The sequence below is a fragment of the Medicago sativa genome, chromosome 5 (genome assembly GCF_051527215.1).
Source record: "Medicago sativa cultivar Bolivia chromosome 5, Bolivia_mono, whole genome shotgun sequence".
Taxonomy (NCBI): domain Eukaryota; kingdom Viridiplantae; phylum Streptophyta; class Magnoliopsida; order Fabales; family Fabaceae; genus Medicago; species Medicago sativa.
Window position 1 is genome coordinate 80,744,117 of NC_140753.1, and position 14,136 is coordinate 80,758,252.

At 35.3% G+C, this 14,136-nt stretch overlaps 2 protein-coding genes across 2 annotated transcripts; one reads left to right on the forward strand and one right to left on the reverse strand.

The window, feature by feature from the left end:
• The first annotated feature begins 3,339 nt into the window (after positions 1-3,339).
• Positions 3,340-5,976, forward strand: LOC146925612 (uncharacterized). The gene has a single exon (XM_085712000.1). It carries the CDS (start codon positions 3,340-3,342, stop codon positions 5,974-5,976), a length of 2,637 nt encoding a protein of 878 aa, XP_085568126.1.
• A 5,682-nt stretch (positions 5,977-11,658) lies between these two features.
• Positions 11,659-13,713, reverse strand: LOC146925613 (uncharacterized). Its single transcript, XM_085712001.1, has 3 exons — positions 13,268-13,713; positions 12,938-13,005; positions 11,659-12,839 (listed from the first exon to the last, which is right to left on the reverse strand). The coding sequence occupies exons 1-3, from the start codon at positions 13,711-13,713 to the stop codon at positions 11,659-11,661; spliced, it is 1,695 nt and encodes a 564-aa protein (XP_085568127.1).
• Positions 13,714-14,136: the final 423 nt, after the last annotated feature.

Below are 14,136 nucleotides of genomic sequence, written 5' to 3' on the forward strand. Positions count from 1 at the left end.
CTAAATTGCAAATATTAATGGCTTAGCATGACTTGCTTCAACTAAATTTGCTCTAGAAAACAATCCTTAAGAAAAATATACAAAACTAATATTTTGCTATTAAACTAAAAACAATACAAATATAACTCCTTTTAATTTGATCAATAAATATATGTAAACGGTAACAATATTGTAATTTTTTTTAGGCAAACAATATTGTAGGCATGAATAAAAAAACATTATCGAGTATGAGAGAAATTATTTTTTTCTTTAAACAATCAACTCCTTTAACCATTAATTTAAATATCTATTTTTTTTTTGAATAAATTAATTTAAAGATCTCACTTTGGCCCCATTAAGATAAGAACATACAATACTTACTTTTGTACAAACTGTGTTACGGATTAATCACATAATATGTTGATAAACTTATTGTCATATTGCTATCAATCAAAGATTAATTAACCATAAAGTACAAAGATTTGAAATATCCTTTATCTCTCAAAACAGATAATAATTTTTAAAACTAATCTCTTTTTTATTTGGGTCCATACTTTACTTAGCGACATATGGTTTGTTAGTAACAATTACTCTTCTACTTTCTCACAAAAGGAACTTTTTGATCAATTTTTTTAAAAAATACATGTTCAAAACAAAAATATAGCCTTGATATCATATATTAATATTACTCAACATACAGTTTTTACATCTGTAATATCCCGCCTAACAGTATCGGTATATTACCTGTTGACCGTGTCAGATGAATGTAATTCATGGAAAGTGAGTTAATGGAAAATATTTTACAAGATGTCAGCTTTTTACGGGAAAAGTATCAGAGTCGTTTTAAACACGTTCAAGGCAAGGGCAAAATGGTAAATTCACGTGGTAAGGATATTTATTTGATTTTGGGGCAAAATATCTCATTCTTCCTTATCCTTTCTCTCTCTCTCTCTCTCTCTCTCTCTCTCTCTCTCTCTCTCTCTCTATGTTGGAAAATATTTTCCTCCTCCTTCTCTCTACCTCTCACGCCCTCTTCCTCTCTTCTCTCTTCAAATCCTTTCCAAAACTTCTTCTTTTCATGGCAAGCCTTAAGATTGTGGTTCCTCTTGATCTATAAGCTAAAGGAGGTTTGTATTATGTTTGATTTCCCCTATTTCTCCTCTTAAGGAAGTGATTCAAAATTTAGGGTTTGGATTGAAACAAGAAGCTAGGGTTTATAATTGTGGTTTTGGAACTTTTGTTGATATTACTACATGAAATTGGAGGGATAAGCAAGAAACATCTTGAGTTGAGTTTATCTTGAAAGTCAAGAGTTAGGGTTTGGTTCATGGTAAGGTGGAAGATGATTCAAGCTAGGGCTTCTTCATGGCCAAGGATCATGAGGCTTAAATGGCAAGAAAGAACGACAAGATGGATTGGTTTAAGTCAAGGAAGCTAGTAGATCAAAACTTGAGTTTTGGGCTTGCTTGATACTTGGAACTTGGAGATGCCACAAGAAACTTTCTAGGTGAGTTCCATAGATAGTTTTTCCACCCTTTGGGATCATGATTATGCCTTGATAGATTAATATGAATAACATGAATTTTTCTAGGGTTTTCAAGTATATGTTAGTTGCCCCTTTTCTTGCCATGCATACTAAATATGTTTAAACTTGCCAAATGAATGTTTTACAAGTATTCAATGATCAAATATGTACCAATATGCTTAGAGACACTTGGTTTGAGGTTTTTGGGCTTAAAATACCGTTTTTAAGTGTTCTAGACTGTCCTAACTCGCCACGGCGAGCTATTACTCTCCACGGCGAGCTAGAACTTCGAATGGGGGGTCCTGCTCGCCCCCAACTCGCAGCTGTGAGCTGCTGCTCGCCTCCCCAGCAAATCTACTCGCCTAGGCGAGTAAGACAGTGAGGAATCTCATTGTTTTGCTTGCTTCAGGCAGGCATGGGGATTCGCGACGCGGTTTTCTCCGTGGTGTCTTTTTACGAATGTAAACCCCTCAAACCAAGGTCCTAAATAATGATCATTGTATGCAAGAATTCTTATAATAAATGAGCTAATATTAAGCATATTAGTAAGGCATGGCATACGAGAGAATCATGTCGAGAATCAGGTAGTAAATTACTCATTAAGCAAGGGAAAGAACTAGAGCCTTGACATAGTTGTCGAGAACTAGCTAGTTAGCAAGAATCCTTAGAATGATTAGACGCGAAGTATATTATCTTCGCACATGAACAAGATTAAGAAAGTACAAGCATGAATAAGTAAGACTTTACCACTAATCGGATCTGTTGGAGATTTGTATGTTGGCTTCACTTTTGCCTAAAACAAATATTCACTTCAGATGTGGAACACAATGTTCCAACATCAAGAGTTGTTCTGTACGTTCTGGGCCTGACCTATGTTTACGCACGCGCTTGCTTGATTGAAGGAATCCACACCAGCATGTGTTGGTATGAACCGTGTGCAATTATGAAGAGATCAGAACATATGTGATTTCTTAAGGAATTGATGAAATGACTTAGGAAAGTATTTTTAATGTGACTTTTAACAAGCCTATTTTATAGGAGTTTCTATATCCGTCCATATTGCTTAATGAAGAAGGCACTGATCCGATCTGAAGCATGATTGAAGGAATGACACGCCTTGCTTCAGTATATAAAAGGCTGCAAGACCTGAAGATATTCATTCAAGACATTGTGCAACAAATAGAGTTTTTGTTTAGGTTTTAAGTCATACATATTGTGAGCCTTTCGTGTATCATCTTGATACATGTTTAGGACTCTGCTTTGAGTTGTAATACTGTGCACTACTCCGAAGCTTTTAAGCAAGGAGCTAGGTAGATTGTGGACTGCATCTAAGCTTTTAAGCAAGGTTGCAAGTTGTTGTTTTTCGAGGGTAACCTCATTTGGATTGAGTCTGTAATTTGGGAATCACAGGGGATTGTGATCTGTTGTAAGGGAGTGAGATGGGATCTCAAATCTAGGAGTTCCTAGGTTGAAGTCTAGTTGGGGTAGGTCCTAGGTCTTAAGTGCAAACGTGGTTTGCTGAGAGCTTTTGAATACGGACTGCACTAGTGGATTTCCTTCCTGGCTTGGTAGCCCCCAGATGTAGGTGACGTTGCACCGAACTGGGTTAACAATTCTCTGTGCCTCTTTTCTTTCTTGTCCATTATTTGCTTTATTATGTTTGTCTTTGTTAGCCTAATGTTCTAAACATCATATACAACATCTGTGTATCTGTGTCCTGTGTTAGAACATCGTTTGGAATATCGTAAGTCTAACGTGCCAGAATAACAATTGGCATCAGAGCAGGCACCCTGCCTGTTATTGGGTGAGATCTAGAGGAGATCTATTCTGGCAATATGGAGAAAGAAGGAGGTTTCGTTAACAGGCCACCATTACTAGATGGAACAAACTATGACTACTGGAAGTCACGCATGAGTGCCTATCTCAAGTCTATTGACAGCAAAACCTGGAAAGCAGTGTTAAGAGGTTGGGAACATCCAGTTGTCCTTGATAAAGATGGAAACAAAACAGCCATTCTGAAACCGGAAGAGGAGTGGACTGTTCCTGAAGATGAATTGTCACTAGCAAATTCAAAGGCGTTAAATGCTCTTTTCAATGGGGTAGACAAAAATATGTTCAGACTCATCAAAAAGTGTGATGTTGCCAAAGATGCTTGGGACATCCTCAAGACAGCACATGAAGGAACCTCAAAAGTAAAGAGCTCAAGAGTTCAGCTCTTAACAACCAAATTTGAGAATCTGAAAATGCAGGAGGATGAGACCATCCAAGACTACTACATGAATGTCTTAGACATTGCAAATTCATTTGATTCTCTGGGTGAAAAGTTGTCAGATGAGAAATTGGTGAGAAAGATTCTCAGATCCCTTCCAAAGAAATTCGATATGAAGGTGATAGCTATTGAAGAATCTCAGGATGTCTCCAGTATGCAAGTGGAAGAACTCATAGGTTCTTTACAGAACTATGAGCTTGTTGTTGACAACAAAAGTGAGAAGAAAGGAAAAGGTATTGCTCTTACAGCAAATGCAGCTGATAATGATGAATGGTATGAAGATGCAGAAGATGACAAAATCGCAGATGATATGGCTATGCTGGGTAGACAGTTCAACAGACTCTTGAAACAAGTCAATAGCAGAATCAGAGGCAGTGGGCAAAACATCCGATTCAACATTGACAAGCAACAAAGCAATCCAAGGTATGACAGAAATAATGACAAAAATGTTCAATACAAAGGAGTGCAATGCTTTGAATGTGGAGGTTATGGTCACATTAGAACTGAATGTGCAACCTTGCTCAAGAAACAAAAGAAAGGGATGTTGGTTTCTTGGTCTGATGATGAAGATGGAGATGGTGAAGGAGATGCTGCCAAAATTGTCACTGCTTTGACTGGAAGAGTGATACCCCTGTGTAATTCTTCTGATAAAGACCTTGCTGGTAGGGAAATTGTGGTACCTGACTATGATGATACAGACATGTCTAAGCTTCTAGCAGAGCATGATGAGATTATCAACCAGCTCCAGTATAAAAGATCTAATCATTCGAGCAAAGTTGCTGATCTTAATCATAAGGTAATATCTGTCAAATCTCATCTTAACAATGCCTCACAACAAGTTATGATGATGAGTGCTGGAACTGATGTTTTTACTGAATCGTTAGATGGTCAAACAATAGAAGAACCTAATGACATAGAACATACTCATGAACCTTTGATAAATGAACATAAGATTAGTAACTATGTCCAGTCTCTAGATCAGCATGAGATAGATAAAAGTGTGAACTCAGTTGAAAAGTTAAATTTTGTAACTTCTTCCAGCACAGTGGATAACCCTGGCAAAATGTTAGAACATCCTTCAGAACCTCTCCTAACTAAGCCTGAAAAAGAGTCTTCCACCTGGAAATGTCCTCCTAACAACTTACAAGGACATAAAAATCTGTTGTGTTTCAATCTGTACAAAACACCTGAACTGTATCAATCCAGATCTGTAGAGAGTGAAACATATAAAGAAAGGAAATCTAAATGCGTGGGTCTGATGATTCATACATCCTCAGCAACATCTGATGAGAAGGGTTGGTTCTTTGATAGTGGCTGTTCTAGACATATGACTGGTGAATACAATTACTTTGAAGACTTGAGACTGGTTGATGTTGGCCCTGTTACCTTTGCTGATAACTTTAAAGCCAGAGTTATAGGAATAGGAAGCCTTAAGAAGAGCAAGTTACCTAAGTTGACTAATGTGTTTCTGGTCGAAGGACTCCACTCAAACCTGATTAGCATAAGCCAGTTGTGTGATCAGGATCTAGAAATTACCTTCAGGAAGACTGGATGCAAAGTTGTGAACAAAGAAGGAGAAACCATAATGAAAGGGGTCAGATCTAGAGACAACTGTTACAAATGGGACTCAGAGTATGAGGAACACATTGAGATGTTGCGAGTAATGATTGAACATCATAAGGTGTCTGCCACTACTCAAGTTGAAAATACTGAAGGTGGAGGAAGTATGGGCGGAGATTTGGTGTCTATGCCAGATACTAAAAATACTATTTCCAATATCAGTTCTGATAATGTGACAGGGAACAAGGCCAATCTAGCAATACAAGGTCCTGCTCTAAAAGAAAAGTTCAAAATTGTTGAAATCCTTGACTCTTTAGTTGAGTTTAAATCCATCTGTCTTCTGGTATGTGAAACTTTTATTCGAAAGAATAATGATGGGTATCTTCAAAAAGATGTCTGTGTAGAAGAACACAGAGTTTATGATGACTCATGTCCTTATGTCCTTGTGTACAAGAAAGCGTGTCTGTACCTTGAGCAAGCTTCCAGACCTTGGCTCAAAAGATTCTCAGAGAACTGTAACATTCAAGAGTTCAAGAAAAGTGATGCAGACAAGTCTGTAAAGAAAGAACATGAAAGATTCCTGATTAGCCTTACTTACCCTGATAATATTGTGTTTGGAGGAATGTCGAATCAAATGGTTTAACATTTCGTTCATCACATGCAGTCTGAATTTGAAATGAGTCTTGTGGGAAAACTGACTTATTTTCTTGGTCTGCAAGTCAGACAGATGGAAAACACAACCTTCATCTCTCAGAACAAGTATGCCAAGAATATTGTGAAGAAGTTCGGGCTAGATAATGCCAGTCATAAAAGAACACCAGCAGCCACTCATGTAAAGCTATCCAAAGATGAAAATGGTGTAGCTGTTGATCAAAGCCTGTACAGAAGCATGATTGGAAGTCTCCTATATCTTACAGCAAGCAGACCTGACATAACTTTTGCTGTAGGGGTTTGTGCTAGATATCAAGCAGATCCTAAAATGAGTCATCTTGTTCAAGTTAAAAGGATTCTGAAGTACATAAATGGCACCACAGACTATGGGATTCTTTATTCTCACGGTGGAAGTTGCAGGTTGATTGGCTATTGTGATGCTGATTGGGCAGGTAGTGCAGATGACAGAAAAAGTACTTCTGGAGGCTGTTTCTTCCTTGGAAACAATTTGGTGTCTTGGTTCAGCAAGAAACAAAATTCAGTGTCTCTATCAACCGCAGAGGCAGAATATATTGCTGCAGGTAGTAGCTGCTCTCAGTTAGTCTGGATGAAGCAAATGCTGGAAGAGTATGATGTTCAACAAAATGTTCTAACATTGTACTGTGACAATCTAAGTGCTATCAACATTTCCAAAAATCCTATACAACATAGCAGAACAAAGCACATTGACATCCGGCATCACTTCATTAGGGATCTTGTTGAAGACAAAATTGTAACTCTAGAGCATGTAACAACTGAAGAACAACTGGCTGACATCTTCACAAAAGCCTTAGATATCAAGCAATTTGAGAAACTACGAAGCAAGCTGGGTGTTTGCATCCATGAGGAATAGCAACCACTGTTCAAAATGTCAGGTACTTTTAGCTGTAATTTATGCTTTTATCACATCTCAATTTGGCATATTTTATGGCTAAAAAGGGGGAGTAGGTATGTCCTTGCTGTATGTTACCTGACTATGTGCTTGAGGATGTTGAGACATCCGGTTCCGGCTTTCTGGTGATTTTGGTTTTTCTGATATTTCTGTTAGTTTGTATAAAAAAAATAATAATATGTATTTAGGGGGAGTAAAGAATATCTGTTTGTACTCCTTGAGGGGGAGTAAGCTTCTGTGTCCCTGAATGTTCCTGTGGATGTTAAAACATCCGGATGGATTGAGCTACTGAGTACTATATTCCTATTTCTCTAAGTAGCGTGTTGTGACAGTTGACTGTCTGTTTAGGATGTACAGGAATTTATTTTTCCTTATACGTCCTTTGCTGCATAACTCTGATCTTCTCTCTGATACCTTTTAGTTTCTCTTGTCTGCAAAATTCCATATGTTAATTGTTGTGTGAAAATAGTGGAAGCAGAATCTGAGACATGTAATATAATTCTTCTAGTCCTGAAGATTATGTGTGAAGACTGAAGAACTATATTTTGGTATCTCTTGGAAGTCTGAGAATGTGAACCTTTCTTCAAGGAAGATTTTATTTGTGAAGATTGAAGGAAAGGTCGCGTGTGCTATCTCTCTGTTTTTAACAGGTGTGGGCTGAATTTGTTTTAGCCAAAAATTTGCCAAAGGGGGAGATTGTTGGATATTTGTATGTTGGCTTCACTTTTGCCTAAAACAAATATTCACTTCAGATGTGGAACACAATGTTCCAACATCAAGAGTTGTTCTGTACGTTCTGGGCCTGACCTATGTTTACATACGCGCTTGCTTGATTGAAGGAATCCACACCAGCATGTGTTGGTATGAACCGTGTGCAATTATGAAGAGATCAGAACATATGTGATTTCTTAAGGAATCGATGAAATGACTTAGGAAAGTATTTTTAATGTGACTTTTAATAAGCCTATTTTATAGGAGTTTCTATATCCGTCCATATTGCTTAATGAAGAAGTCACTGATCCGATCTGAAGCATGATTGAAGGAATGACACGCCTTGCTTCAGTATATAAAAGGCTGCAAGACCTGAAGATATTCATTCAAGACATTGTGCAACAAATAGAGTTTTTTTTTAGGTTTTGAGTCATACATATTGTGAGCCTTTCGTGTATCATCTTGATACATGTTTAGGACTGTGCTTTGAGTTGTAATACTGTGCACTACTCCGAAGCTTTTAAGCAAGGAGCTAGGTAGATTGTGGACTGCATCTAAGCTTTTAAGCAAGGTTGCAAGTTGTTGTTTTTCGAGGGTAACCTCATTTGGATTGAGTCTATAATTTGGGAATCACAGGGGATTGTGATCTGTTGTAAGGGAGTGAGATGGGATCTCAAATCTAGGAGTTCCTAGGTTGAAGTCTAGTTGGGGTAGGTCCTAGGTCTTAAGTGCAAACGTGGTTTGCTGAGAGCTTTTGAATACGGACTGCACTAGTGGATTTCCTTCCTGGCTTGGTAGCCCCCAGATGTAGGTGACGTTGCACCGAACTGGGTTAACAATTCTCTGTGCCTCTTTTCTTTCTTGTCCATTATTTGCTTTATTATGTTTGTCTTTGTTAGCTTAATGTTCTAAACATCATATACAACATCTGTGTATCTGTGTCCTGTGTTGGAACATCGTAAGTCTAACGTGCCAGAATAACAGGATCGATCAAGGTTCCGAGGTAAACATGTATGTATGATTAGATTTAACCTAAATGAATGACAAGTCCATGACATGTATAAGTAGGTGGCATGTCTCTTGCAATCCATGAAGGTATGGATTCAAGGGGTTCTCATTATGAGAACGATTTAAGCCGTAAGGGACCCGCATGTCACCGAAAACGCAAGACTAAGATTATAACCGCATGGCGGTGCTCGTGTCTCTTGTTATCCACGCCAGGGGGATACAGGAGGTTCTCGATTTAAGGGGAACGGTTTAAGCCGCAAGGGACCCGCACGACACTGAGGGAGTCCGATGTACGTACATCGGTCATGATGGGATTGTTCTCGGGGTTACTCCACCCGGGGCACTCCGTAAAATGAATCAAGATAATGACTGTTTGTTCAACGCTAACCTAATGAATGAACTTAGATACGTTTATGCATGATATGAATATGATTATGTTATGGCATGTAGAATGATTCCATGCAAGACTATGTTTTAGAGCAAGAGCATTAGATGCTGCAAGCAAGTGCAAGGCATGTAATAGAACAAGTAAAGAATGATGTACCGATGACGATATTAGGTTTCCCCTAATCGTCCGGTTTAGATTAGTGTCATGATATGATATGTTTAGGCCTCGATACGTAGAGCGTATCTTTGGCAATGCGGTCTTAGGTTCCCCTCGATCGCCATGACACGTATAGGAAGTGAAACCTATAACAAGTGAGATAAGATTATGACGGCTCTAGTATGCACTACCGTCTAAGTATGCAAGTCCCCACACACGTATAATCAACCGACAGGTTGTAAAGTAGACACGTGGTGACCGTAGGTTTCCCCCTTGAGGTTACCTATAGCCTAGGATTTAGGGGAACTCACTGAGACATTATGTCTCATCCCAATCCTTATTTGTTTCAGATAAGCAGATGGTTATGCAAGCTTGAAGTCGGATGGATGTTTCAGCAAGTGTGCGTTCGTATCGTTGCAGGATGCTTTGGATTCCAAGGATGAAATTATATATGTATGGTTGAGATGTTATGTGTTTTACGTATGAGCGCAATTTGTTGTATAAATATTCATTCGTATGTATTTAATGTTGTATATTTTAATGTATCCAGTACTAAATTTAATACACGTGCTAGACTTTCTAGATACGTCTGGTATGGGTGTTACAACATCAATCTCACCAATTATGGCATCTAAGGTATCAAAAGTAAAAATATCTCATCTATGACATTGACTTGTTTTTTTATTTGTCTATATATATAGAGACGCATTAAGAAGTCTTGAATTTAAATTTTCATGCACTATCTGTTTGTAAGTAAAAACTAATTGAAGTTATATACTGCTAAAAGTTTCACATTGTCTTTACATCATTGCTCATAATCAATCGCATGATTAAAAGTCAAATAATTTGACAATTATGACTTACACTTACTATGTATATAAATTCCTCATAAATTAAATCTAAAGTTCTAACTATGAAATAAATAATCACCGCAGCTGTTAGTAGATGATGTCAATCGTAGATATGCGTCCAACAACAACTCCGTTTAAATGATATATTAAATTTAAATTACGAAATTCCAAATACTTAAATATTAATTGATATAAAATATATTATGAATTAAGAATACTCCGTTTTGTCATTTTATATTTATCAGCTAGTTGAACCAATAATCTTACCAAACACTTCGGTTAGCTTATCAACTATCAGTCATTGACTAAAACTATCTAAAATTTTTACCAATGAATGAGAGGCGGAATGACACAGTTGAGTTTTTATGTGAGAAAAGCAAAGGTTCTTGGAATGTTGGTGGAAATAACCTAGCAAATAACTAGAATTAGAATGCTTATCATGTGTTATATATATATATATATATATATATATATATATATATATGAGGTTTGCTAGGATACACCCACTAGTTTTTATTAAGGTGTGTTTTAGCAAAGATATAACTAAAAAGTTGTTAAATGCACCTTAAGGTGAATGTTACTAAAACACACCATCTTAAAAAAAAAAGTGGGTGTATGTTAGCAACTCCTATAGGCATTTGCTAGAATACACCCACTTATTTTTCAGAAGGTGTGTTTTAGCAAGTTATAACTAAAAAGCAGTTAAATGCACCTTAACGTGTAGCTTGCTAAAACACTCCCACATAAAAACTAGTGGGGGTGTTCTAGCAAATCCCTATATATATATATATATATATATATATATATATATATATATATATATATATATATATATATATATATATATATATATATATATATATATATATATATATATATATATATATATATATATATATATATATATGATTTTGCTAGAAGACACCTTTTATGAAGGTGTCTTTTAGCAAGTTTATAACTAAAAAGTGGATAATCTCACCTTGAGGTGTGGTTGCTAAAAGACACCTTCATGAGTGGCTTCTAGCAAAACCCAAATATATATATATATATATATATATATATATATATATATATATATATATATATATATATATATATATATATATAGACTTGCAGATTAGATTGAACTAGATTCATGATGTTTAACTTACCATAACTTATTTTAATTTAGCTTATCATAAAATTAAATAACAGATTTAAAATAATTGTACCTTAGAACTATGGCAGAAAAGAAGCAAGAAGACTTGTACTCAGATATATGAAGACAAGATTATATTTTTGAGGAAACTATTTTACAACGAGCGTAGACTTACTCTACTGAAGAAAAGCGTGCTTAATGAAGCACAAAAAACCTCTATATATAGAGGGAAATGATTCATTATTTGAATCAGTAAAACTTAGACTGTTACAACCGGTATCCGGTAAGCAACAATAATTGCAAACGACAAAATGAAATGATAAAAGGGTCAATTATTGATGTCGGGTGCTCTTTGTGGGCCCCATCGATCACATCAAAAATGACAAAAGCATAAAAATACAAAAAACCAAAAGAAAAGCAATTGTTGATGGCTATTGAATTGTCGGCCATTTGCATTAGTATCCTTTATGAAGGAATCTTTATTAATTTAATTATTTCATTGGTTCTTTGTCTTTTTGTCCTTTAGATCCAATGGTGTAGATCATGGCATCGAAGATATCTTCTGTAGTAGGTTCATAGTCCGGCTGAGATTCTCCGGCCAAATTAGAATCGAATGATCCTTGAGAGGATGTTGACATTGTATCATCCTTTTGAGTTGTTGAGAAAGTGGAACAGAATTGTTGTTTCATATACTCCATTGTTCTGAGCATTATTTGATTTTCAGTTTCACTGGGATATTTCCTTTGGAAGTAATTCTTCATCTGAATTAAAGGATTTGGTTGAGAACTTTGCTCTTTATCCTTATTGATTTTGTCTTCTTTAATAACCTTTTCAACGTTATTAATCAAAGATTTAACATCTTCAGTGCTCATCTTAGACCACCATTTGTAAAAGAATATTCTTTGAAGAACTGGAATATTTAAATTATCCCTAGTTACTGTTAGTGACCATCTCCATATCCAAGGTATCTGGAATTTAATGAAGAACATCATTGGACTTTGTCCTGTGATTAATTCATCTGGCTTTATTTTTGTGATTAGGGGACTATTATCACACCAATCTTTATATAATTCCGGCAAATTTTCTGGTAAAATTTCATTTGTTATAGGACCAAATTTTGACCACCATTCACAAAACCAAGTTGGTATAGATTTGGTAATAATTTGGGGGTTTATTGAGAAAAACCAAGAATGCTTGTTCTTTGGATTTTGGTAATAAAAAGCTTGTGTAAAAGCTTGGACATAGTCCCAGTAATTAAAGGAGATAATTTTATCTTCAGCTATTTTAATAGCTTTTTCTTTATTGGGATCTAATCCCCATTCTTTTGGAGAATTTTTTTTTGCAATATGACATTTGCTAAAATTTATAAATTTTTTTGGATCACTATTATGATAATAATGAGTGATTGTCACAGATTCTGTGAATATTAGAAGAAATTCTAAATGAGGTCTAGATTTTCCAGTCAGACCAGGATAACCCCTTGATTCGAGGTATCTAGTTCTAATAAACCAACCATCATTATTGGCTAATTCTATATCTTCTTTTTCAATATGAAAAACATTTTCAGTAACAGGATTTTCGAAATATTCCGAAATCTGTTCTTCAGAATTTGCTGCTTCTTTATAAGATATTATCTTATCAGAAGTTTTTGAAGAAGATGCTTTTTTTTTTTCTGAGTGGTAAATGATGCTTTACTTTTATTATTAGAAATTGTAGTCCAATCCCCTATTAGGGGAGTGTTCAACTCATGGTAAGGTAATATATTATTACCTCGGCCTCTACCATAGCCTCCTGGGCTACGACCTCTTCCTCTTCCCCTATTAGGGGTTGTCATTTCCCTGCAAAAATTCACGGGTTAAATAATCAGCAAGAGAATTATTTTCTCCTTTAATAAATTGAATATCAAAATCAAAGACAGCTAATTGAGCTTGCCATCCTGCAAATATTTGCTTGGAAACAAGATTCTTAACATCTTTTTCTATTATTTGTTTAGCAGAGCTACAATCAATTCTTAATAAGAATTTTTGATTTAATAAATCACTTTGAAATTTAGAAATGCATTTAATTATAGCAAGCATTTCTTTTTTAATTGTTGAATACTTTGCTTGGGTTGGATTCCATTTTCCCGAATTAAATCTTATTAGAACCTCTTTATTATTTTCAGGTGTAACCTGTTTGAGTATTCCACCATATCCAATATTGGATGCATCAGTTTCCACAATTTTGAAATGATTTGGATTGGCCAAAGAAAGACAAGGAAGACATTTAACCTTAGATTTAATTCTTTGGACAGCCTCAGTATGCTTGTCTGTCCAAGGTCCATGATTTTTTCTCAATCTATTGTATAAAATAGATGTATCTTTAGCAAAATCTTTATAATAGTCTGAAATGTAATTTAGACTTCCTAGAAATCTTTGTAATTGTTTCTTATCATCGATAATATCAGGAAATTTAGAAGCAAATTCAATACTTCTTTGTATGGGAATAATTGTTCCATTATAAATTTCATGACCTAAAAACCTAACTTTGGTTTGAAAAAGTTTCATCTTAGGTGTAACGCCCTCCTTTTTATTTAATTATTTTAATTAGTTTTAGAATATATTTATATGATTGGTATGAATTACATGATTTATGTGATATTTTGTTATGTTATATGTTGGTATTTACTAGCATAATATAATTGTTATTTGTTATAGATATATTTGTTATTTGGTGTAGAAATATATTTGTTATTTGTTATAGATATATTTGTTATTTGGTGTAGAAATATATTTGTTATTTGTTAGAGATATATTTGTTATTGGTGTATTATTATTATTATTAAGTGGGGGAGAGATATATTTAATTTAGAAATAAATAAGATTATGAGGAATAGAGTAGTTTTGAGGTGTAAGAGAAATAAGAAGGGGGTTAGAATAGAAAGAAGAATAAGTTGTTGAGCCAAAATAGATTTAGGAAGAGCGTTTAGT

Coding starts and splice junctions, on each gene's coding strand:
- LOC146925612 (XM_085712000.1), top strand. CDS start 3,340: ATGGAGAAAGAAGGAGGTTTCGTTAACAGGCCACCATTACTAGATGGA.
- LOC146925613 (XM_085712001.1), bottom strand. CDS start 13,713: ATGAAACTTTTTCAAACCAAAGTTAGGTTTTTAGGTCATGAAATTTAT. Junction 13,006..13,267: donor TGGAATCCAACCCAAGCAAA/GTATTCAACAAT, acceptor GAATTTTTGCAG/GGAAATGACAACCCCTAATA. Junction 12,840..12,937: donor AGGCTATGGTAGAGGCCGAG/GTAATAATATAT, acceptor TTTACCACTCAG/AAAAAAAAAAAGCATCTTCT.